This window comes from Eublepharis macularius, chromosome 8 (assembly GCF_028583425.1).
Source record: "Eublepharis macularius isolate TG4126 chromosome 8, MPM_Emac_v1.0, whole genome shotgun sequence".
Taxonomy (NCBI): Eukaryota; Metazoa; Chordata; class Lepidosauria; order Squamata; family Eublepharidae; genus Eublepharis; species Eublepharis macularius.
Window position 1 is genome coordinate 42,829,007 of NC_072797.1, and position 27,880 is coordinate 42,856,886.

Here is a 27,880-nt window from a genome sequence, read left to right on the forward strand (position 1 = left end):
TACTTCTATCACAGAAAGAAAGCTGTGATGTTGCACAGCCAGCAAGATAATTCTTTCATCAATGTACATATGAAGTTGAAATGCCATGTACTTGGGTGCTTTTTAAAAAAAAGCTGACTACCAACAAAGAATTTACATAAATCATTCCAGAGAGCATGCTGTGATGGAAAGAATTTCCAACACCTCTGGTATTTTATTAATCATTACTAGTCCAGGCTTGCCTATAAAATCCTTCATAAGATTCTGACCTTCTTCAAATTCTCCTTCCTAACTATGGAAGCTTGGCCTGGATGAGTACATATATATCTAAAAATTCTGAAGTGAATGAATTTTCACAATATATTAAATACATAGATATATAAAACAATTATTTTTATCTGTCCACAAATGCTGTAAAGATTGAAACTGCTGTTATTAGCACAACTGGTATCCTGCAGAGATGTCACAGAGAGGACTCCTAGTTTTACATCACATATTCTAGTCATAGTACAGAGGGCGCCAACATGCTCTGTAGTTGCATATACAGATCAGTAAAATATCAATAGGCCAGGAACTGAAATCAAGACGTTAAGGATTAATCACTGAAAAGAATAAGGTATCACAAGTGAGAAATAACCACTACAACAATAATAATAACCACCAACCACTTTTGGAAACTTCTTGGGATTTATAATGAACATTGATTTTATTATTTTTTTAGAAACCAGGGTGGATAAAAATCAATAATTTTTTTTAAAAAATCAAAAAAATCAGATTTTTTAAATTTAAATTGGATTTTTTTATTTAAATTGGATTTTTTAAATTTAAATTGGATTTTTTTAAATAAAATGCTTTTTGAGGAAAATATATTACCATCCAAAGGTTATTCCATCATGAAATAAAGATTAGTTTTTAATTATGTAGAATACGGCTGTATATGTTTAATTATTTTGGTAAATAAATTCCATTAATCCATTCACAATGTCATGCTCTTCCAGAGGTTTTTGTAAGATTATTGGGCAGTTTCTCTGCCTACAAGATATTATCACAGATGCTTGGTTTTGCAGTTCTCAAAACTGATTTTGTGTCAGCTCAGCAGAGATCACATGCCTCTTCTTCACAGCAAAAATGTTATAACATGAACAGAGTTGAGAAAAAGACCTTAATCCTATTGTTCTACAAACCTATGAAGACAGAATCAACCCCTTCAGTGCTAAGTTTCAAGAAGTTCAGTGAATAGAAACAATATTTTTCTGATTGTTTGGAGTGGAATAGATCTGCACAAGAAGAAACTAAGTGTGAGGAGGGAGGGGCAAGCAGTACAAAATGAAAGTGAAACTTTTTGAGCACAATACTGCACAAGTCTTTGGATCTTTTGTATGTATGACCTGAGGTTTATCACATTCTTTCCTTGGAGGAAAAAACCTATAATGGGCAGCAGGCCGTAAAAGAGACCCAGTTTGGGAATACTTTAATGAAGTTCCTTTACCTATCGGTAAAGCAGGCATGCGTGCAAAATGCAAACACTGCAACAAAGAAATGCAAGGCCTGGTGGCCTGAATGAGGCAACATCATGAGAAGTGCTGTGATGAAGATGACCAAAGAAACACATTTGAACAGGCAGGATCTTCAGGTTGGTAAACATTTTTATTGAATCATATTTCTAAAGACTGCCTTGAACTGTCATGTTTGAGCAAAATTATATTTCTTATTATTACTGCATGTTACTGTCATTTGGTACAGTTATGAAGAAAAGCAAATATTCTTTTTGGGGCAGTGCTGTACAATAAGCAGAAATGGTATAAACAATAAAATAACAGCATTGACTTTTTTGTTTAGGGGAATTCGTCGTCAACGTTAAAGATTCTGGAAACTATCCACCTTCAAGATCACCATCTTCCTGTTCTACAGTTTCAGAGTTATCCATCCCGGATAGTGCTTCATTTGCATCATCATCAGATGCCCACAGTATATCACCTAAAAGAAAGAAAAAACCCTTCCCTCCTGGAACCACATAAGTTTGTGATAAAAACTAGCAGATTAGAAAAAGAGTTAATTGATGAAAAAATTGCCCAGTTTGTTTATGCAACAAACTCTTCTTTCCGTCTGACTGAGAACCCACATTTCATTAATATGGTTCAGTCACTGAGACCAGGATACAGTCCACCCTGCAGAGCAGATATTGCAGGGAAACTGCTGGATAAAGTGTATGACAGAGAAATGGAGCAATGTGCAACAGCTCTGGAGGGCAGACTTGTTAACCTAAGTATTGATGGGTGGAGTAATGTCCACAATGATCCTGCTGTATGTGCTTGTATAACAACAGAAGAAGGGAAAGTCTTCCTTGCACAAACAATTGATACGTCAGGAATCAATGCACACACAGCAGAATACTTACAAGAAGTGGCAGTAAAAGCTATAATAACATGTGAACAAAAATTCAAATGTCTAGTACGCAGTTTGGTCACAATGCTGCAAATGTATCCAAGACGAGAAGAAATTTAGAAGAGCAGGAAGGGAATACAAAGCTAATAACATATGGTTGCAGTGCTCATTTGCTGCACCTCTTAGCCAAAGACTTAAGTGTTCCAGAAATAAAGACTAATGTTGTTGAAATTGCTAAATACTTCCGTAACAATCATTTTGCTGCAGCAGCTCTGAAAAGGATGAGTGGAACCAAGCTAACGCTCCCACAAGATGTTAGATGGAACTCTGTGGTGGACTTCTTTTGAGCAACATATCAAGAACTGGCCTATTCTGATGACAGTTTGTGAACAAAATCGAGATAAAATAGATGGCACTGTCACGGCCAAAATCCTCAACATTGGGCTTAAGAGAAATGTTGAACATATGCTGAGCATCCTGAAACCCATCTCTGAAGCTTTAAACAAAATACAGAAAAATAGCTGTTTTATTGCTGATGCTGTTGAAATTTGGAAGGAACTGAGTGAACACTTAAAAACAGAACTACACATGGACAGAATTAAATTACAAGCATTAAAAAAACGAATGGGACAAGCACTGTCTCCAGCTCATTTTTTGGCAAATATTGTCAATATCCAGTACCAGGGTCAAAACTTAAGTGCTGAGGAAGAGGAGTTAGCTATGACATGGGTATCCAGCAATCATCCATCTGTAAGGCCAACTATAATAAACTTCAGAGCTAAGGGGGAACCATTCAAGAAATAGATGTTTGCTGAAGATATTTTAAAGAAAGTCACACCAGTGAACTGGTGGAAGTCACTTAAGCACTTGGATTTAGAGACTGTTCAAGTAATGATTTCGCTTTTAACAGCAGTAGCTTCTTCTGCAGGCGTTGAAAGAATATTCTCTTCCTTTGGACTCATTCATTCTAAATTGAGAAATCGTTTGGGACCCGATAAAGCAGGAAAGCTTGTTTTTCTTTTCCAGATTATGAACAAAGAAGAAGATGAAGATGACGAGTGAGCTACAGAGGACAGTATTTAAGTTTTTCATGTGTAGGCTGGGCTGACAGTCTAAGTTTCTTAAAATATATATATTTTGTTTAGCCAAATTAGTTAACAAACATGGATGTTTGTTTAAGCAAATAACATATGCTGTAATGTTATTGTTTCAGTTGAATAAATAAAACTATTTAAATTGTTATTATTAAGGTAATGATTATTTTTCTCCTTCCAATAAAGTACAACAGAAAAGTTGTCCAAATATGAATGATTAACCTAAACTGGGGATAATTCATCTCACAATAAATTAACTATAATGTGTTTCTAATAGTATTAAAATCAATATTTTATACAACTGTAAAACTAATATGAAAAGTTGTTATTCTAAAAATCTTCATCTACTTGCATATTAAAGTTATACCAGCAAGAATTAGTCTTTATGTAGAAAACTATGATTTAAATCGAGCCTTACTGACTAGTGATTTAAATCGTGATTTAAATCAGTTTGATTTAAATCGAATCCACCCTGTTAGAAACTGAGATATCTCATAATGTTGATTGTAGAGGATCCAATCGACAATATGCCAAAGGTAATAAAGAAGATAAAGGAATTTGGAGACTTGGCCGGTTTTTTTGTAAACAAAAAGAAGTCGAAGATACTATGTAAAAATATGACTAAACAGAAACAACAAGAATTGATGGAATTAACGGACTGCGAGGTAACAAACAAAGTAAAATATTTGGGAATTGAATTAACTGCAAAAAACATAGACTTATTTAAGAATAACTATGAGAAGCTGTGGATACAAATAGAGAGAGACTTGATAAAATGGAACAAGTTGAATCTATCATGGTTGGGCAGAATTGCGACAATAAAAATGAATGTGTTACCTCATGTGATGTTTCTGTTACAAACGATTCCGATTATCCGAGACTCTAAACAATTTGAAAAATGGCAAAGAAAAATTTCGAACTTTGTGTGGGCAGGCAAGAAACCACGTGTTAAAATGAAAGTGTTACAGGATGCGAAAGAAAGAGGTGGCTTGCAACTGCCCAACCTAAGACTGTATTATGAAGCAATTTGTTTGACATGGATAAAGGATTGGATAACGTTGAAGAATCGCAAACTTCTGGCATTGGAAGGCTATAAGAAAATATTTGGATGGCATGCATACCTATGGTACGATAAAATAAAAGCGGACTCTCTGTTTCTGCATCATTATATCAGAAGAAGCCTCTTCACAATTTGGAAGAAATATAAGATGTATCTGGAAGATCAAATGCCCTCTTGGGTGGTCCCGTATGAAGTAATAGACCCGAGAACTGTCGATAACGAACAGCAATGTTTAACTTACAAGGAGATAACACAAATACAACAGTTAATGTTAAAAATAAAATCAGAAGAAGAATTGTCTCCTTGTTATAATTGGTTTCAATACAGACAGATCAGAGATCTTTACAAATCGGACTGTTCAAGAGGAGGAATAAGAATGGAAAACTCAGAATTGGAAGAAGTAATGCTACAAGAAGGCAAGAAACAAATCTCAAAGATTTATAAGATACTTCTAAAATGGTACACTGAAGATGAAACAGTGAAAGTACAGATGGTGAAGTGGACAATAAACTTTCATAAAGAAATAACGATGGAGTCCTGGGAGCACTTGTGGAAGAATACAATTAAGATTACAACGTGCATGAATATTAAAGAAAATGTGTATAAGATGATATACAGATGGTACCTATCACCAAAAAAAATTGCGCTGGGGAATGCTAATATGTCAGACAAGTGCTGGAAATGTAAAAAGCACGAAGGATCACTATATCATATGTGGTGGACATGTGAAGTAGCTAAACAGTATTGGGGTGAAATAATTGAAGTAATAAATGAGATTTTACAAATACAAATAAATAAGAACCCAGAATTGTTGCTACTGAACTTGGGAATGGAGAACGTTCCAGTGCAGCACAGAACATTGTTATTTTACATGACAGCTGCAGCAAGATTATTGTATGCGCAGAAATGGAAAGTGCAAGAAGTACCTACTGTAGAGGACTGGATTTACAAATTGCTGTACATGGCAGAAATGGACAAAATGACAAGAAAACTTAAAGACTAAGACCCAGAAAAATTTATGGCAGACTGGGCGAAAATGAAACAATATTTGGAGAAAAAATGGGATGTGAAAGGAGAACTGTGGCAGTTTGAGAACTTTTAAACTATGATACTACAAACAGAAGAGAGAAGTAACTTTACCAATAGAAGAAATGTGTGTTTATATTAATCTAAGCTAGGATTATAGTTAACTATAGGAGGGGTAGAATTTATAACTGATACTTAGAAGTGGGATTGATATACTAGAAAAAGTAATATAGCATACATATAGTAAGGGAAGAGGAAATTATTTAGAGTAATAAATGTTATTAAGTTAGAATATTAACTTAACTATCATTAAGTTTGAATTATGGTTAAGTATAAGATATGAGAAGTATGCTGTTAATTATGGGAAGAAGTATTAGTAAAATTAATTTGATAAGTATGTTACTAATTTTGGGAAGAAATATCAGTAAAACTAATATAGTATGTATATATTATAGAGTAATTAGTGTTTAGAGTAAGGATTGCTAGGTAGAGATGCTTGATTGTCTAAATATAGGATATGTTAAGTAATAAAGGGGGTAGAGGGTTGGAAAGCTGTTGGAAGTCAAGAAGGAAGGGGGGAAAGGGTGGGGTTAGGTTAGATTTAATCAGATAGGGTTTAATTGAAATATTGTTTGAAATTATGCTCACCAATAAAAATTTTAAAAAAAAAGAAACTGAGATATCTTACAGCAGAGGCTCTTAAACATCATATTAGAAATAGAATGGCAGCAAAAGACGGTCAGTATGTGATAATCACTAAAAAGCGTAAGATACATATATTAATACAGCTGACAAACATTGGAATACCCTTTGACTGCCCATGTTATGAAAATAGGGTTGACTGACAGAAAATTAAGCTTTCCATTTCAGGCTGCTTTCTTATCTTAACACCCAACTCCCCAAATTATAATGTTGCTACATTCCACCCTCAGCAAGCTACAGTTTGGGGGCTGTGTTGTATAGAATTTGGCCATGTTTTGATATAATATGCCCAATTTAAAATTAGTCTCTGAGAAACTAGCGAGTGCTGGAAATTTTGGTTCTTAAGTCATTTATCTTATACCTGCCTACTAGAGGATTTCACAGATTCTTGAAAATTTAAAGATAATTGTGTTGCTCAGGCGTGTATTTTTAAAGAAAAATTTCCTGCAGCGGAAACAAAAAGTTTTAAAAATCAATTTTTTCCAATCATTGACTTTTATCCACCCCGTTTTTGTATAATTTTTTATGTTAATGAAAAACATGTTACATGATTATACAGAACCAAGGACTGCACTGCAAGTCACTGCTAGAGCAATGATCAACTCTATACTAACATAGTAAAAAGAGAACAAGTGACATACAAAGACTTTGATACGGTAAAATCTAACAGTCATGCTAATCTTTCTAAAACAAAGTTTATATTGATAAAAACAAACATTTATACAAACACTGAAAAAAGAAGAAATACTTCCAAAGAATATTTCACGTGTGACATGTCTTGTAAACGAAAGCCATCATGGTTCACCAAGACAGTCAAACTACAACACAGTAATAAAGAACTGTTTATAGAACATTGCTGAGTTTAAAAAAATGGGATATAATCAGCAAACTCTAAATCCTCAAAAATTTAAATAGGTATGCCAGACTAATGAGCTCACAAAATGCTTACCTTTCTCTTATAAAATCTGCTAGTTCTTTTGTAGACACATGCCCATGTTTCATATTATGATAAAGGACATCAAAACCATTGTTCTTCTCCCCCTAAGATCAAAACCGCAGAGAACAAAGTTAGAAATTACAAAATTAAGACATATGAAGAACAATTCATACATTGATTAAGAATCAAATTTCTTAAGCCAGGTCTATTTACAATACCAAGTTCTTCTCAGGACTTCAATCTTCGTTCCTTTTTCTTCCTCATTTACTAGGGCTATTAGTTTTTAAGTATCTTTATCTTTTCAATTGAACTCTGTCACTCTCTACTACAAGGATCTCTCTCAACTTCACAGTTATATTTCCTATGTATTCCTCCAGTTTGATAGACAATTCCCCTATTTCTCTAAGTGACAAGATCTATCTTTTGCATGCATTGTTTAGGCCACCTGCACCGAGTAAATTATAATTTAGTAGCTGTATTACAAAATTAATTACAGTCATTCACTAAATAAAAGTTGAATAAGTATTTCTGAAACTTGGTTTGTTTGAAAAGGTAGAACAATAATACAGTCCGACAGGCTTATTTACCCCTCATAATTAAATTACACTAGTTTCAATCAATTCATAGAACCATCTTTCCAGCAAAGAATGTTTTCCTATACAGTATCATCAAGCAAAGAAAAGTGCTTGAGTTCTAATATTTTACCCATCTCTTCCCACAGCATCTCTGGCCCTAGCAAAGAGGAACTGTTTCCTTGCAGTCATATTTGAAAGGTTTATGGTGTTACCTCTCTGTAACATTGCATCAGCTAGTTGACGACCACCCCAACCATTCAAGGTATCTCAACATCTTCTAATTTCTAAATCTGAACTTTTACAATCTAAAGAACAATTAGCAGTGAGGTCTTTGCAGATTTGTCTGTCAATAAAATAGCATGAACACGCTGTGGTCTGGAACCCAGCTATAATAGACACAAGGAAGAAACACTTAATATACTATCTGGACCACTTTAAACCAGTTACAATGAGGGACCTTGACAGGATCCTGGGATCTGTGAAAGCTATTATTTGTACGCTGGATCCTTGCCCAACTTAGCTGTTAAATCTGAGTAAAGACTACAAAAATGAGCCTTGAAGGCTCTGTAAATCAGTCAGTAACTCAGGGCACCTTCCCTCAGTAACTCAAACATGCAGTTATCTACTCACTATTTTAAAAATCATCCCTAGACAAAAATGATGTGACCAATTATCGCCCAGTTTCTAATCCAGTTTGGTGTAGTGATTAAGAACGATGGGTCTCTAATATGGAGAACTGGATTTGATTCCCCACTCCTCCACTTGAAGCCAGCTAGGTGACCTTGGGTCAGTCACAGCTCTCCGGAGCTCTCTCAGCCCCACCCACCTCACTTGATAGGTGATTGTTGTGAGGATAATAATGACATACTTTGTAAACTGCTCTGAGTGGGTGTTAAGTTGTCCTGAAGGGTGGTATATAAATTGAATGTAATTGTAATCTGCTCTTTCTGAGCAAAGTGACCGAGAGAGTAGTAACTGACTAGCTCTAGGTTTTCTTGGATAACTCTAGTGTTTTGTACCCTTTTCAGTCTGGATTCAGGCCAGATTATGGAACAGAGACAGCTCTAGTAGCATTTATGGATGATCTCCATCTAACTATAAACAAAAGCCATTCTTTGTTATTGCTCCTCCTGGATCTGTTTGCAACCTTTGATACGGTAGACCGTGCCATCTTGTTGAGGCATTTGAAGGTAGATGTGGGTATCGAAGGATGATTCTTGGACCTTAGGAGAACTCATTTGTAAATATGGAATTAAAAAAGGTAAAGGTAGTCCCCCTGTGCAAGCACTGAGTCATTACCGACCCATGAAGGACGTCGCATCTACACTTTACCCCCAAGACCTGGGTACTCATTTTACCGACCTTGGAAGGATGGAAGGCCAAGTCAACCTTGAGCCGGCTACCTGAACCTGGCTTCCACCAGGATCGAACTCAGGTCGTGGGCAGAACTTTGGGCTGCAGTACTGCGGCTTACCACTCTGCACCATGGAGAGCTCTAAATTCCAAATATGGAATTGGATGCCATCAATATGCTGATGACACCCAACTCTATAATCTCACTGTCCAAATCACCGCAGGATGCAGCAGAAATCTTGTAGTCAAATGGCTGAAAACAAATTGAAACTGAACTCAGACAAGACAGAAGTAATGCTTGCTGGGAAGGCAGAGATCTTGAAGAACATTGTACTCCCCACTTCCAATGGAGTTCGTCTGACCCTTGCAGACTCAGTGAAGAAACTAGGAGTTATACTGGATCCACTGTTATTGCTAGAAAAGCAAGTTAAGGCCTTCTGCAGGTGCCACCTTGCACATGGGCAAAATCAACAGCTGCCCATACATATGCAAACTCTGTAGTGGCCCCTACCGGAAGTGGTAAGGAAAACTCTCATTCTCCTAGCTTTCTGCAAACAATGCAAAACTGAATTATTCAGTTTTTACTTAGATAAGAGGGCTTTATTGTAAGGAAGTGGTCTCCAAAAGATGCATCAATAAAGAGATGGGGACCACCACAGACTTCACTGTTTTATATTTTGCCTGAAGTATGATCCTACTGGGTAGTTCCATATTGTTTAATGTCAGTCTTAGAATTGCTTATACTCTGTTTCAGCATTTCTTCAACTCTGTATTGGATTTCTGCTGGTTTAAAATCTTTTACACATTTGCATTATATTCCCAATATTATTTACTGAAATGTCCCTGAAACCTGACTGTGCTAATCAACACTGTGTATTCTGCCTTGAGTCTCAATGAAAAAGGTAGACTATACAGTAAGTAACACAAATAATGTGCTTAACTACAAATTTATTTAAAATTTAACTACAAAATCAGGATACAACTTTGAACATTTAAAGAAAAGCACTTAGCTAGGCTTAGTTGGATCTGGGTTTAGATTACTCCTATCACAGGCCTTTTCTGCACAGGGTATTTTCATTGGTTCTGGCCCCATACAGCTTTAATGTATCCTCTGAGTTCTGCATGGTTAAAATGCCTTGGTCCAGTCTCCAAACTGCTTCCGATACACTTTTGCATTCCGCATGGTGAAAAGCGGCATCTGCCACAGAATCAATTTCCCCTGGGTCTTCTGCGATTTTTCTCCTGTGCACATACCCCAATGTTGTTGTTGTTGTTGTTTTACAGAGAAGTTAAAAGACAGCTTTTTTTGAAGTGCAGAAGATTTTCTCTCACGTCAACCCTGGCCCTGCCTTTTGCCCTCCTCTTCATCTCCCTGTGCCCTGATTCGTTGAACAGCAATGTGTAACCATACCCTTTCCTCCCTTTCTTCCCCCACCACTCTAAGCCTTCACTGTTTTAAAAATGTTATCACAGTTTGTTATGTGTTGTGTGTGCATGCCAACTCTAGCAGCAAAACTGTCTTCTCACCAACAGGAGTGGGTTGTGTTTCCTGTATTTTTTTTTGTTCAGAGGGTTTTTTTCTCAATAAAAATGTTTTTTGGAACAATATTGCAACATTATTGGGGGTTTTTTAGTTTTAAAAAATCCTGCTTAATATTTTAAGCTTTCCTTCCAGAACACCTCAGCCAATCTACACAAAGAAATTCTGTTAAGTTTGGAGCTCAAACAGGGTGAGGTTGAGGTTAACAACAAACCCCTCTAACACATACGCAGAAAAACAAACAAAACAAAACCACACTGATGAAACCAGTGGGGAAGTATTTGTGAATTTCCTGCATGGTGCAAGGAGTTGGACTAGATGACCCTAGAGGTCCCTTCCAACCCTATGATTCTATTATTCTAAACTGCTGACATTAGTCTCTCCCACACCCAGAAAATGCATAGCAGAAATGGGGCATTTTTTTAAAGTGCAGAAACAGAAATCAGACACCACTTCAGTTTAACTCCCTCACACAGAATTATAGAAGCCCAAAGCGGATCCAATCCTTGTGGGCTGAATACCCAGAAAACCCGCTGTAAGTGAGCATGCAGAAAAGGCCAAAGATAAATTGCTACAGAACTGAACAGTCTGTCTCTGCCAGGCCACAGTGCTGTACTTGCTGCAACAATGTCACCAAGCAATTCCTGAAATGTTAGCAAGATAGAACACCCCTCCTCGCCCTTAAACAAAATAATCTGCTATGCATTTGGGACAAATGCTCCCACTGTTGTCTGCAACAGGACCTGACTCAGAAGATGGCTCAGACCTGACAACTCCAACTATTCATCTGGTAAAATGCTATGACTCCCTGAAAACAGAGCAGGCGAATCCAAACTAGTAGGAACAGACTGGAATACACTGGATGAATATACTTCCAGTGTTGAATGATATGCAAGATGGATTCTGCAACTCCTGTATCTGCAGAAAGAACCATAGCTTCAGGCATGTACAAATGCTTATGGGGTGAATGAATGTGAAAGAAGTGGATGCCAACAGTGCCTACAATTCTTCTTGATTTGAAAATTTCTTGCATGATCTGTGTAAATGTGGTCCAGGGTAGATTTAACTTAAATTACATCTATTTAAATCATGATTTAAATCATGGTTTTCTACATAAACACTCATTCTTGCTGGTATAATCTTAATATTTACAACCAGATGAAGATTTAATTTTTAGAATAACAACTTTTCAGATTAGATTCACAGTTATATCAAAAAATTACTGATTTGGTTATACTATTAGAAACACATCACAGATAGTTCACCTCACAATAATTTCATAATTATCTATTCCAGATTAATAGGTTAATCATTTATATTTGAACAACTTTTCTGCTGTACTTTACTGGAGGAAGAAAAATAACTGTTACCTTAATAATAACAATTAAAATAGTTTTATTCAACTAAAACAATAACATTATAGCTTATGTATTCTTGTATTTGCTTAAACATCCATGTTTGTTAACTGATGTGGTTAAACAAAATATCTTTAAAAAAAACCAAGAATATCAGCCCTGTCTACACATGAAAAACTTAAAATACTGTCCTCTATTCCCAAACTTGGTCTCTTTTATGGCCTACTGCCATTATAGGTTTTCTCCTCCAAGGAAAGAATAATATGATAAACCTCAGGCTATACACATAAAGATCCAAAGACTTGTGGAGTATTCTGCTCAAAAAGTTTCACTTTCATTTTTACTGCTTGCCCCTACCTCCTTCACAATTAGCTTTTAGTGCAGATCTATTCCACTCCCAAGAATATTCAATTCATTGAATTTTTTTAAACTTAGCACTTATGAAGTAAGGGGCTGATTCTGTGTACATAGATTTGCAAAGGTACAATGAGATTAAGGTCTTTTTCTCAACTCTGTATGTTTATTTTGTAACACTTGTTCGGTGAAGAAAAGGCATATGATCTCTTTAGACACAAATTCATAGTTTTGTGGTCTGTAAAAAAACCCTCAAGCATCTGTGATAATATCTTCTAGACAGAAAAACTGCATAATAATCTTACAGAAACCTCTGGAAGAGCATGACACATTGAGAATGAATTAATAGAATTCATTTACCAACAAATTTAAACATTGCATGAATATACAGCCTCATGGTACATAATTAAAAACTAATCCTTATTTAATGATGGACTATAATGTATCTTAAATAGAAAACTATCTTTAGATTTTTCTTCAAAAACATTTTATTTTAAAAAATCCAATTTAAATAAAAAAAATCTGATTTAAATAAAAAATCTGAATTTTAATTATTTTTAAAAAATCATTGATTTTTATTCACCTTGATGTGGTCTAAGTATGTATTGAAATGGCAAGCCTTCAGAAGCTCTGTTGTCATGGATTCTGACATACAGGGAAAGGAACAACACATTGAACAAACAAACCTTGCTAGTTTTGCTGGCCTCTCTACTACAACAATTCTCTGCAAACACTTATGTTCAGCTTGATTTAGATCTAGCTCACTTATTTCACATGAATTGTAGAAAAAGCAGAAGTAGTTGTCTCCACTGAGTCACAGTGCTCCAGCTACTACAAAAATGCCACCAAGCAATTGCAGAAATTACAAGAAGGCAAAAAAGCTTCTGGCAATACTACTGAAGGCACTACTTCAGAAAACATGCATGCACCAAAAAGAAGATATTTTAGGGAAGTATTGATAATGCTTGAAAATCAAGAAGGCCCATTTTAGGTTGCCACAGGTATTTTTTTATTTACTTAATGTATGTACCACCTTTAAATAAACAGTTTTTATTCAATAAGCATGAAGAGGTTACTATTTTGTCGTCATTCAGGTTAGTATTTTGTTGTTTGCTCTATTCATTCTAACCAGCCTTCTGACTCAAAAGAGTTTCTCTCTCACAAATATTCATGTTTCAGTACACCTCCAGAAATGCCGGGTAATACAGTGCATCATAAGAGTTTGCTGGGAAGGGGTTCTTAGTGTTACATGAGATATACAGACCACTATCCCACACATCTGTTATGCAGATTGTGATGCCTGTGAGGATTATAAACACTGCAGAAGCACACCTAAGGTTTTTTTTTTTAAGTGTAAGCACTAAATGGAACTGGGATCCACTTGTAATCCTTCAAACCATGACAACATTACCACCCAGAGCCCTAGGAATAGGGCTTCTTACAAGTTTAAAACAAGTAAAATGTTTGTTAAAGTTTAATTGAGATAAGCCAAAAGCAAACAAAAATCAAACACTAACATGGAAACGAAAGTAGTAGTGCAAGCACTATCAAATGATTAGAGTATTTCCACAATCAGTACATAACAGGAAACATATTACAGGAATTCCTTGTTTTGCTAACTACCCTAATACACATTTAAAGTCTGTAGAAAAGATAGCAGAGACCATTTTGCTTCCCCAACCAGCAAATCTGAATTTTAAAACAGGTTTAGTAGTATAAAAACATTAGATATGTAAGAAACAAGGTCCACTATGCTAAAGATAGCATTCTTCAATTGCTAACCATGACAGTTTAAGTCAAAGCTGTTTCTACATCAAGATGACCTATTTTGCTATATTTGATTAGGATTACATGACAATATATATGTAAAACAGAATTTAAATGCTAAAATAATTTACTACATTATACTACAGGCATAAACTACAACATAAAAATGGTAGGCTGCAATTCAAACACAAACCAACTAAATATGATAGACTGCAAACTCAGCCACACCATGTTTCATCACTCCATAAGTGGATGTATTCAGCTGCATATCCCTTCAGACTGCCATACCTCAAATGGACTAAGTGCCTGGGAAGTGAGCTTGCAAGTTATAGTTTAACATGATGTCTTATCAACAAGCTGAACAGCTGTTGCTTTATTCCAGAAGCCACAATGATCAGTGAAATGCTTAAGTGTGAAGTGCTAAGCAGACAAGCAATTCTAAACATGGTTTGTCTGTATCTTTTGAAGTGCAAGCCATGGTATGGTATGATTGTCAAAACTAAACCCATGCAAGAGGATAACAAAAGCTCCAGAAGCCTGAAAAACATTGCGGAGAACAGAAATGGCAGCAGTATTTCTGGACACACTCCTTCTAGATTGGGAACCCATGAAAACCTAACCATGGAATAACCAAGACATATTGGCCAGGATTATACGGTGCTTCTGGTCCAGGGTAATGCAGCTGCTGTTCTGCCATAGTTCCTTCAAGAAAAATTATAGTTTCTTGAAAAACCTTCAGAAAGGGAAAGTTTAACCAGCTGGAGGCCAAATTCTTCCTATAACCTTGCTTACATTATTTATGTGCATAAAAAACATCCTGCACAGAGAAAGTGTTCAGTTATTCTGTATGTGAGATTCAGATAAACCATTTTAATCCAGCTATTCCTCCTTTTGCTCTCTTATCTGTACACCAAAAATAGTTTGTACAGCTGCCATCACCCTAGATGATACCCCAGAGTTTGGAAAAAGAGTCTTGGTATAGTTTCTTTTTATTTTTCAACCATTTAATTTTCAGGCATTTGATTTTTAGCTGAGGCTGCCCCTACACGTGCCTCCCATGTGCCTCCTGAGCCAGCTCTCTACAGCACAACCATGTAGAGCAGAAGCAAGAGTTACAGAAAACTGTAGGAGACTGACTGCATATTACCACTGAGGTAATGAAATTTACTTCAAATTGTCAGCCACAACTCTGACATGTGCATCTGCCTAAAATTTTGGAGAAAAATGAGAATATATAAACTCATCTCTTTTTACTCTAATAAAGTCAAATTTTAGCACCAATCATTTGAACTGTACCTTTTCCCATTTAACTAAATAGCAACCAATAAATAAATAACCTTAAAGAAGGTTGGGGCTCCCAAGTCAAGCTGGAGAAGTTGTATAATAAGAGTATTTTCTATCAATTTCTAAGATTGATATTTGAAAGGGTTATGGAGAAAAACATGGAGCTTCATCCTAATTTTATTCTCCTAACTGGCAGTATCTGAATCCTAAATAAAGATATCTGGAACCTAAGTACTTTTTTATAAGAATGTGTTTAAGTAACATTTCAGTGTGAATGGTGATGGGTATGTTCATATATCCATTTACATTGCATTTGAAAAGTATAGAATGTGTTTGCCTTCACAACATCCTATAAAGTAAGTTACTATTCTTTTTGTAAATGGTAGGGAATTTATGCTGAAAAAGAAAAGCTAGCCAAAGGCTACATACTGGGCCCACACAGAGATGAATGTGGTCTACACAATTCAAGATCCACAGGACCAAACCAGTTCTCTCAAGAGAGCTTATTTACCATGAGCCATGAACGCTTATTCAGCATTGCTCTTTAAGCCCTCCAAGGTCTGAGACCTGGATACTCTGGACTCCTGTCTCCAACGTGAAGTTGCCCGTACATGAAGTCTTCTAGCAAGGCCTAGCTTTCTATCTCACTGAAGAACAGCAGATGACATGGGACAAAAATTTTTAGGGGCAGCACTGAGACTTTGTCTCTGAAGTGCAACCTGATAACTTCCTCATAATCTGGTGAAGACTTATTGAGGATGGCTTTTAATCATACCAGTTAAAATTGATCTTATCTCAAGCATGCCAGTATATGCAGTTTTGCTACCTTACTTGGCTATTCCATCTAGTTTTATTCTGCTGGTAATAAGAGTTTTAGATTATCTGTTTTCATTTCTGACTGTGATGCATTTTAAATTGATTTGATTTTACAAGCTGCTTGAATAAATGTTTTCGTAAATAAAAAGTGCTAGCATACTCTTCAAAAGAAGAGTTACATTTACAATCAGGTCCACAAACCGAGAATGGTCACATTTAAATATGCAGTACAACAAAAGGTATCTGCAGAATGGTGGCAGCATGCTTTTGGATTTAAGATGCAAGAAATCTTCATTTTCTACTCTACTTGTAAATAGGCATATGTGGTTTCTATTCTATTACAAGAGTTCTCACCTTTTTTTAATGTAGAAAACTGAAGCCACACATAGGAAAATGGGTAGGAAAGGCAAAACCTATAAAGGCAGAACCAGACAATGATCCAGCCCCACGGGATGAATAATATTCCTATTTTCCCTGTGAAAGATAGTCCCAAAATTGTAGCAAAGAAAGCAGTATGTTTCTAATATCCCTCCCCCTCACCAAACCAAGACAGGTGGAGGGAAGAAGCTGGAACAGATAACTTGTGTTATGAGAGGGAAAACATTCTTTACTACCCTCTCTGGGCACAGAAACTATATTTGTTTTGAAAAGTAGGCCTGGCAATTTTCTTTCTGCTCCACACACCAAATTTGACAGGCCTTTTACTAATTATTTTATAATAATGTTCCAGCCTGATAAATGAGGCTGTGGCATTGCTGCAAATAATAATTATTGATAACATGAAGTGGTATCCCCCACCAACAAGTACAGGCCTATACAAATATTAAAAATATGAAAGATTAACTTGCTATGCATCTAATCCTCAAACATGTTGCTATGCATACCTGTAATAATAAAGTAAACTTTTCAGTTATCCCATGGTAGATTTTTTTCTTACACATTGCCTGTTATATGGTTCTTTTCCTTTGTTGTAATGGTCTGCCTGAGGACCTTCTCCCCTTTTTGTTTGTAGGTATGCCCCCCCCAAGACTTCCTCAATTAACAAAAAGAGAATATTCCCCGAAACTGGCCAAATGATAACAAAATATGCTCCAGGAAGCATGGAATGTTGAGAACAATTGAGAAGGGGAACATAGTTGGAAAATTAGCCTGCTGGAGCCCCTCACTCTTGGAGAAGTTTTTTTTCTGCAGAGGAACCCAGCCACATATGACATTACTACAGGGCAAACAGAAAACTTATCAAATTATCAAGTATCTATGTAAAAGTGTTGCACTTACTTGTAACTGTTGCTCACCTAGGTTTTTGTGCAGGCACACACCGGGACTGTGCTTGCACAGGCCAGTCACTTGGAACAGGATTTTTCTAGTTTTTAGGTTACGGGGGGGGGGGGGGGGGACTCCCTACCCCCATGACTGTTCTGGAGTGTTTTTTTCCGCCAAAACAGTCACATGGTTAGGGAGGTTGCCCCCTTCCTCTCTGTTCTCCTGTGCAGCCACAAACCCCAAACAACATACTGCAGAGAGCTCACTAAGGGAGGGAATGTGTGCTTGGACAAAAACCTAGATGAATAGTTATGGGTAAGCATAACCTTGTTCCCTCTATGGTCTTCAGAGCAGTCCCACATTGGAAGAATAGCAAGCTACTCACCAAGGAGGTGGGGTGATGTTCTTAGATGAAGAGAGATTGTAGGACTGCTTGACCCACTGATGTTTCCCTTCTAGAGTTAACATCCAGTACTCAGTGCTTGATTAAAGTATCCATCAAAGACCATGTAGCCGCCCTGCAAATGCCCACCAGCAGTAACCCTTTAAGGAATGCAATGGAAGTAGCTTATGCTTTTGTTGAATGAACAGAGACAGGAATCGGGCAGGGAACTTGTGCAGACTTATAGCACATTTTAATAGCAAGTAGTACTCATCTAGATATTGACTGAGATGATGTACTTTTGCCTTCATTGGGGCCAGAATGGCAAACAAAATACAGTCCTTCCGGAATATAAAATAAAACAGCTCTCCTCACTTCCAACATGTGTAGCATACATTCTTGAGAAGTTATTGGGTTGGGCAAAAACATCAGGAGGGTTATGCTCTGAGACTCATGAAATCTAGACACTAGGGGAGGTGAAATTGACAGAGCCTTCAGGGAAGCAAAGATGAAATAAACAAACCCTCTGAGGAGCAATTTTTGCAGCTCTAGAGCGGTGAAACTGACAGAGCTTTCCAATCCATCTACCCTTCCTGGCTAACTTAGTGTCTCCCTTCACTTGAGTGTCCTCATGTAATTTGTCTCATGTAGAGAGAGACTAGCAGCAGCATGAAATGCAGTATAACCCCTAGGGCCTTAACTGAATCAGCAAGGGTCAACTGAGCCCCATAGAAAGTGGCAAGCACAATATCCTTAAATATCTCTGCCTTCCCAACCAGCATCACTTCCATCTTGTCTGGTTTCAGTTTCAATTTGTTCACTTTCAGCCATTTGACCACAACTGTCAGGCAGTGACTGACAGTAGAGTAGTAGAGGCAGTGACCTCTACTACATCGTAAGGGGATTTGGATAGCAAGATATAGAGCTAGGTATTATCTGCATACTGATAGCATTCAGCTCCATAGTTACAAATGATTTCTCCAAGAGGCTTTACATAGAAGTTGAACAACATGGGGGATACGATTGTGCCTTGTGGAACCCCACAAGATAATTCCCATACTGATGATAGCTAGTCTCCAATAACAACCTTTTGAGTCCGTTCCATGAGGAATAATTTAAACTAATCCAAGACACACTCCCTGATACCTGCTTCTGCCTTCAAATGCCTCAACAGGTCAGCATGGTCTACAGATATACTGCCACAGTGAATTCACCCACCTCACTTTGTAAATAAACATGCATTAGTCGTTATGAATCTAGACAAAGATCATACAAATGCAAAACTCTCACTGTCAAAAAAAGGAATTCAATGTTAATGATACAAGGCAAATAGGTTCATCTTATGCTTCACCATTTTAAAAAGATTATTCTTAGAAACACTGAACTACTACTAAAATAGGAAGGATCATAATTAGACTTTTATGAACCACAATAGCATTTTAAGGAGGGCGGGGTGTCAATAAGCTTTATTTTCCTGGTTTAAATAAGGATCAGCCTACCTAATTTTACTGAACCATGTTCAGAAAATATTTTTTAAAAAACAACCAACTTTACGCTATAGGCTGGACAGTTATGATGGAACAGGAATCTTTTACTAGACCAATCAACATTTTTGTCTGCTTGGAATATCATAATTTAGCCAATAAAGAGAGGGGCTTTCAAACAGTAAGGAAACAAAATCTGGGAAATGATATTCTGATGACTGCTAAATAACATTACCCCAAATTCGGCTTACACTGAGTATTTACAACTAAAAGTAGCCTCAATTATTGTTTTAAAAGGATTGTGTTTTTCTTTCAGCTTTTTAAGGAACCTGTGTGTCCAGCTGGATGTCAAAGAGATATGTGATTAACTAGGCTCTTATTTTTGTAATGGGACAGCTTCCACTTACATTTCTTCATCTTAGAATCCTTAGAATTCCCAGAATGCCAAAGCTGCAACCTGATATTAACCATACCACACATCTTCTGAAGTCAGCCAAGCAATAGGGATATAAGATCAACATGGCCCAAATGTTTTTCTCTTCCCCTGCCCTTTTTCATTTTTTAAACCCCCAGCCTAGCAAACAGTTCTGAGGAACTCAAAAGCTTGTAAATGCCTTTGTTGTTTTGGTAGGTTTTAATAAAAAGTATTACAAGGCTCTCATTTTTGGATTTGCTATGCTGCTCATTATTTGTTGCCAAGTATGAATAAACATTATTAATAAATATGTGTTCATATTCAGAGCTATGCTAGTAGTAACATTCAAACTATGGGATATTTCCACACGCACATGGTCAAAGAAGTTGTAAATCACACTGGTGAGAACTAAACACAGAGAAAAATCACATAGTACATCTTTTCTTGGGCTGCTAATTTCCTATAGGAGAAAATCACATTTAATACTCTTCCCTATGGTTAAAAAAAAAATCTCCCTACACAACCAAGCTTCCTTCAAAACATGGGGAAATATGCAACTTCACCATATGACATTTGAAATGGCAGCTCAGTAATGGACACATCACATGAGCCAGATCATGCAACTTCAATCTCAGCCATTATAGGTCAAAGACCTCACACAGAACATTCATATTCTCTCACATCATCTCAAGTAGAACACTTTTCAGAGGAGCTGATTCAGCAGCAAGTTGTTTCAAACAACCAAGTTATGAGAAATTGTGATGCACATAAATATTTATTTATTCATTTATACCCCACCTTTCTCCCCAAGAGGGACTCAAAGTGGCTTACACAATTCTCCTCTCCTCCATTCTGTCCTCATAACAATCCTGTATGGTGGGTTAGGCTGAAAGTGTATGACTGATCCAAGGTCACCCAGTAACCTTCCATGGCAGAATGGGGATTCAAACCTGGATCTCCCAGACAGTAATTTGACACTCTAAACACTGCACCTTGCTGATTCTCAAAACTAGGCCTTAGTCACATCCAGAACTGAACTTGTCACATTGTCATAAAATGAATTTGTCATATTATCATGTTCTACCCTGAAAAGTAAAACTTGGCTTAGAAATGTTTTCCAATCATTAAGGTATTGGTGATATCCTTGAATGATAACAAACAGAAGTATTGTCGAAGGCTTTCACGGCCGGAGAACGATGGCTGTTGTGGGTTTTCCGGGCTGTATTGCCGTGGTCTTGGCATTGTAGTTCCTGACGTTTCGCCAGCAGCTGTGGCTGGCATCTTCAGAGGTGTAGCACCAAAAGACAGAGATCTCTCAGAGACACTGAGAGATCTCTGTCTTTTGGTGCTACACCTCTGAAGATGCCAGCCACAGCTGCTGGCGAAACGTCAGGAACTACAATGCCAAGACCACGGCAATACAGCCCGGAAAACCCACAACAGCCAAACAGAAGTATATCTTTTAATACAGTATTGGTAGAGTGTTCTCACTAATATTCCTCTCCTGTGGTAAATGAGAATAGTTAACCAATTCCATTTTGCTTTATCCTACCAAAAAAAGCAGCATTTTCCCAACAGAAATATAACCAATGCCAGTAAGTAAACATTTTAATGTTTATATACTGAATTCTAGAAATCCTATAATATACAAGTATGTGCAGTACAATTATTTAAGATATCAGGCAAATACTTATAAAAGCTATATTCTCTACTAAAAAGGTGTCCTTGTACATATCCACATGACAATATTTTGTTTCATCTTACCAACAGCAGCATTAATCACAATTCTTTCATCATATTTCAAAACATCAAAAGAAGCTAGTTCAGAACGTCTACAAGTCTTTGCAGTGTAACATGACAGGGCTATATCTCAAGGTAAGGAAGAAGTTTACACGGTTTGATTTCCAATAATAAACTCTACTTATTAGTTGCTTTAAAATCTTGTGAACTTTTTGCTGGAATGTTGCATTTACTCAGAAAAGCAAATATAACATAACTTGCACAGGAAATCTCATATAGTATATTCAACACAAGAATATGTAACAGTTTTAAAATAACACAGTTTTTTTGTTACAAGCGGATGTTTATAAACAGGTTATACAAAAAACAACCAACTTGGTTCTTTTTCTGGATTTGGAAAGGAGAAGAAAGACGTGATCACAATTATACAAACAATCTCATTCCTAAATAGAGAGAGAAAAGAACCGGGTCTCAACATGTACACATACAATATCTTTCTCTTTGCTTTTAACAAATTTTGCTTACCAAACCCCTTAGTCCTATTTACCATTAACACAGCACAATGTTTTCTAGACTGCAAAACTAAAGAGCTTTATAACCCTTCTACAAATCTGTATTTGGGTAACGAAAGTAGCTACCTGCTATAGATTCTTGCTGTTTTGCTTACATTTAAAAGCTATAAATTTAAAAATGATTTTAGGACTCCGTCCGTGGAGTATTTTTGGACCCCGAAGGTGTCAGACTCATCAGAGAAATTCACCAAGAGAAGCAAAAGAGGGAAAAGGAAGCACCAGTTTCGGGGGTGGGGGGAGGTTGTCGCCCAGCCGAGACGAGACAAGTAAACATCCCTGTCCTTCGGCCGCTCATCAAGCAAGTCGCGCTCGAAGCCCAGCCAGCCCGGGCTGTTCAGGCGGCGACGAGGCGAAAGCCAGAGCAGGTGCGGGGGTCCTTCACACCCGGCACAACGGCTAGAGCCGCAGAAGTATCCGGGCCGCGGATCACCTCATCAAAACCCCGAGACAGACGCCCGCCTCGCGCCCCAGAAGCAACAGGAGCAGAGAGGCCCCCCACGCTGAGTTCTCTCAGCACAGGACAAGCCACTGCCGGCACCCTCCCAACCGCCACAACGGCAGGCCCGAGTCTCGCGGAAGCCGGAGAAGGTCTGAAGCTCCCGCTCACCCGACCGCCCCGCTCTCCTTCCCCCCTTTTCCGTCCCACCTCGCCGGGCCGGACACAACCCCCACCCCCTCAGCGGCGCGGGGAGGGGAGGGGAGGCCGAACGAGGCCAGCTGCCTACCCAAAAACTCTCTACAAAGTACGCCATGACCATCCCGCCACTCCGGCCCGGCTCCGACCGCCTCAGCCACCGGGGCCTCCGAAGGAGGAAACAGCCGCCCAGCTCCGCCCTTCCCCTCCTGCCGAACTCTCCTCAGAGCGAGGGGTGATACGGCGCGTGCGCAACTTCTCCCCGTCGTCGAAGGCGCAGGCACTGGAACTTGAAACAGGACGTGCAGCGGAACGCTCACCTCCCGCCCGACGAAAGGAGTGCGCAGGCGCCACGAGGGGAAGGCTGGGGGATGAGGGAACGCGACGGCGGAAGCTCGGCTGGAAGCGCCGCGCCCAGGGCTTTCTGGCATAGAACCTCCTTGAAGCGCTGATGGGCGACAACCGTCTCCTCAGCACTTCTGTCTCGTTCCCTCCTTCGCCCTTGTAATCTCACAAGTTTGAAGAGTGGGTTAGAGAGTGTGAGTGAGTGAGTCTGTGTGAGCGGCCCAAAGGCAGCGTTGGGATTTATCCCGCGGCCAACATTCTTCCCGCCACATTGCACTAGCTGCAGATACGTATACATTATATTCTGTACATTAGATTTTTGCATTTTTTTCGGGAGCGGGGTTCATTCGCAAAGAAACTAGTATCGAAAGCCATCCAATACCTTTTTAGGACGAAAACACTTTATAAGTTTTCCAGAACTCTTTGCCGTTGGATTTAAAAGGGGACGAGATATGTAAAACACCTAACCTTTTTATTAATTTCTTTTTTACTCGTTACAAGACTGTCCATCACCTCAGAACCTCCCAGGGGGCACTGCCTGGTCGTCCACTACCATTGAGCTGCCTGTCCAGCCGCAATAAAGTCTGTTCATTTTCAGTGACAGATCCGTATCAATGCGGAGGGAACCTATGCTGCTGTCTGCGGCACCTATCAGCAGGAAAGGTGACATAGAAGTATTTTAATATAGAGAGTGCATTAAGTGAAAATGTATATTTGGGGGGGGGGGGATTGGAGGGAGTAAATTAAAGGTTAAGAAACGTTGATAAAAATTATGCCATACCTGTTTTTTTTTTAAGATGGGTTGTGTTCAGACAAAAAGAGGTTAGAACTTCCTCTATTCTGGTAATCTGAAATGCCCTGTTCAGAGAGAGATGAAATGAAGGGTTGAGACTGTTTCGTTCTGTGAATTGCTAGTCTGAGTCAAGAGACTTGCGGTAAATTGGAATTGTTCAGAATGCGTGTACAAAGGGCTGTAGTTTATGGAACTGGTTATTATATGCAGAATCTAATTTTACTGCATTTTTTCTAATTTTTGTAATCTAGTTTTTGCATTTTTTGTACTGTTCCTATTGCATTGTATTACATTTCCTATTGCCTTGCTTTACATTTTGTTATCTGCCTTGAGAAAGGCAGACTATAAGTAAAAGGGGGGGGGGGTCTTGGAAATAAATGGCAGATTTCTGCTTGGGACCACTTTGGCCTTCTGAAAAATGCATAGGTTTTTCCTTCATTGACAAACCAAGGAGATGAAAGGCCTTTTTCAGAGTCAGCTTTCTCAGTGAGACATCTAAACCTATCAGCTCAAAAGGAGCCTCACTTGAAAGCCAATTGTACCACATTAAGGACCTGGCCCAGGAATCTACAAACCACATGTGGATTAAAAAGACAGACTCATGTTAGAAAACATATGACATGTGGCAGGAAAGTAGCTTACCTAGACCATGCTAGTCACTAGGGTGCTGATACTGCTTTCATCTGATGCTTTATCGGTTATTACATACAAAGCTCTTTATGGCTTTGGTCTGGCATACCTATGGGACCACCTCCCTCCCTATGTTCCTCCACGGCAGGTTTGCTCATCTGAACAGGGTCTGCTGCAGGTGCCAGGTTGCACATGGGCAAAATCAACAGCAGCCCATACACAGGCTTTCTCTGTGGTGGCCCCTACCCTGCGGAATGACCTGCCTGAGGCAGTCCGGAGAGCCCCTACTCTCCTGGCTTTCTGCAAACAATACAAAACTGAATTATTCAAAGGCTTTTTACTCAAATGGGAGGGCTGTATTATAGGGATGAGGTCTCAGATGCTGATTGTACTAATTTCATACTGTGTAATCCGCCTTGAGTCTCAGTGAGAAAGACGAACTATAAATGACAAATAAAATAAGATGCTGAGGCCCTTGTGGAGGCTTGATTGTAGAAATTCTAGGAAATCTCCCACCTTGATCTTTTTGGGTCAAGAGATTGTTGCACCAGGAACTGAAGTTGTATGCCATTACAGTAGGACAATAAAGTGGCTGCATGTAGAACTGTTGCCACTCTGTGTCTAGTCGATCTGCTGCAGTTGGCTACGGACATACTGGGTCCTGTGTGTAGGTCCTGGCTCAGTAGGAAGTACCAGGTAGCTATGATCCAAATGGGACAGTGGTCTCCATGGCTAGTTGTGGTTCCTTCTGATCATTGCTCTGTGATCTTCTGTATTACCCTGGAATGCCATAAGCTTGCCAGAATGTCTGTGGCCAGTTTGGTTGCACCATGCCCAGCCAAAGAATTTAATTATCTCTTGGAGTTGCAAATAGATCAATGTTGCCTTTTGCAGAAAACCAAAAATTAGGGAATGGTGTTGTCATCCCAGTTGGTCTTGTCTCTTCCTGCTTTGCTAGTGTGCTGGTTCAAATCCCACTATTGCCGTGAGCTCAATAGACAGCCTTAGGTAAGCCACTCCTCTCAGCCCCAGCTCCCCAGCTGTATTAGGGGGATAACAATAACACTGACTTTGTTCATTGCTGTGAGTGGGGCACTCATCTGTCTAGAAGAGCAGTATATAAGAGCAGTTATTATTATGCTTCAATAAATCTGTTAGCCTTTAAGGTGCCAGAAGTCTCCTGCATTTTGCTTTTCTTTCATAAGTCATAGGTGGAGATGCAACTCTTTTGTTTTGCCTGAAGCAGTTATATTTTGCCTTGTCGGCAGCTTCTTTTCCAGACACTGTTGGGGCTCCTCTCTTACTTCAGCTGCTGCAAAGGCATTTGTGAGCTCCTGACCCAATTTAAAAGAGGATTCAACAGTCACAGAAGGCAGGAGTATTTAATGCCTTTGGAGAAATAGTATTTCATTTAACTATCCTTACTAACACAGTGTTCAGTGGACCTATGCATGAATATTCACCATGCTAGTTTAATGGAAACTGCATGCATAGGGGCAATATACATGGGAGCTGTATACTTCCTTGGCTATTTAACTATCATTACCATGGACCGCTTCACCACCAAACTATACAGAAAATGAAAATTCAACAGAGTGACAAGAATTTACAATTTTGAAATTTGTCTGAATAAATATTTTGGGCTAAGTGAAAAGTAGTTTTTTAAGCCTTTGGCTTTTTTTGTATTCCCAAGAATAAAACCATTGTGCTCATTTCTAGCAGTGATGAAATGGCTGAGTGATTTCTTCTAGATTTAATAAATAGTTCTTAGCTAGGCTGAAAATCTTGTCTGCCAAGCTGCATTCTTTACATACCATATTAATAAGAACAGGCATATTGGGCTGTGCCTTGTGAATTATCTTTCAGAGATGTGGAAGTTTTTATCCTCATATTGTGCCCTTAACATTTTTTTTAAAATTGTCTAACAAACAGGCCCCCTCATCATACTGATAGTATTCACAGTATCAGCCATCTGTAGAAGCAAACCACTTTTGAGGAAGCTCTCTTCTCTCCGCCGTCATATTAGCTTTCTTCTTCCTGCTGGGACTACTGATATTCCACAAGTATTCCTCTTGTACTGAAGCAGTTACTTCTCTCCCTCCCTCAAGCTCCTTTACCTTCACTGAAAACTATCTGGAGGTCTCTCTTTTGCCCACACAGTTCAAAGCCCCAGATTACTGCATTACATCCCAGTACCCTCCCCTCCAAGTTTCCTTATTAGGGGCCATTTTGGTACTCTCCTTCCTCTAGCTGTGTTATTCTCTCTCAAAATCTGAATGATTTGGATAGACAAACTCCAGTACAGACCAGCACAGCCACACTTTTAGTGAAACTAGAATGCAGAAGAGCCTAACTACCTGGGCCCAAGGAGTGCTAATCATACAGCTCTTCTCCAAACAGGGAGGTGGTATTTGAGGAACAGCCAAGGGATTGCTGTGTGAAATATAGCTGCCTAGATTTTCAATTAGGTGGGAAATTAAATCTTTCCAACTTTGTGAGCCAGTATGAAGCCTTCTTCACAGAAGCATGGGAACCTTTTCCCTGTGGTCCAAAACTATGCTACAGATGTGTTACCACACAGATGTGAGTGACTGGGAAGCAAAGATCTGCTCGGTTGGCTCCACTTACATGAGTACATTAATTCACACGCATGCCCTTGCAACTGCAGTTTCTCCACACAGAAGTGGCTCCCATCTGTGTAAGAGGGCCTAAATTGGCCTTGAAATCAAGGGTTCTGTAGCAGTTATGGTACAGTGTGCCTCAGGGCTTGTTTACCCAAGTGCTATTTAACATCTGTATCAATCTGCCAGATGATGCCCTTTGCAGTGTAGCTGTATCAGTGTCCAGCTCCATTTCTCCTTTTCATCTAAGTCAAGAGTGGTGATGGATATGTTGTAAGGCCTCTCGATTCCATCCTGGCCTGGACAAGACTGAAATTTTGCTGGTAGGGATTTCATCTGACCTTGGATATTTCAGTCTGTTCTAGACTGAGCTCCACTCCCCGGTGAACAGCTTAAACAAGGGTGTGTGTGTTATATCTGACCTTTTCTTTAGATACGCAAGTGACATGAAGCTCTTTTCATCAGTTTTGGCTGGTACACCAGTTCCAACCTCTTCTGGCTAGGGAAAGTTTTGCCACATTTATCCACCCATGCCTCAATAATGATCATCTTAAGATTACTGCAATACGTTGTACAGGAGGCCACCATTGAAGACTACTCCAGACAAAGAAGCTGGTTCAAAATTTAGCAGCTAGGCTGCTGTGACATCTCAATAACAGCATATCAACACTACTGAAAGCTGTTCACAGGTTCCATTTATTTCCAAAGTTCAATCTCACATATGGTATTGAACTAAAATAGCTGAAGAACCACCCTGTTGCATACAAAGCCACC

At 38.6% G+C, this 27,880-nt stretch overlaps 1 protein-coding gene across 1 annotated transcript in view; it reads right to left on the bottom strand.

Annotated features, from left to right (window-relative positions):
• Positions 1–22,917, bottom strand: part of FCHO2 (FCH and mu domain containing endocytic adaptor 2) — a 150,449-nt gene extending 127,532 nt beyond the window's left edge. Inside the window, exons 1-2 of the mRNA XM_054987402.1 lie at positions 22,809–22,917; positions 7,196–7,287 (exon numbers count right to left, since the gene is read on the bottom strand). Of these exons, the coding sequence (XP_054843377.1) occupies positions 7,196–7,287; positions 22,809–22,841 (125 nt within the window). The 5' untranslated portion in view covers positions 22,842–22,917. The remainder of the gene's footprint in view (positions 1–7,195; positions 7,288–22,808) is intronic.
• Positions 22,918–27,880: the final 4,963 nt, after the last annotated feature.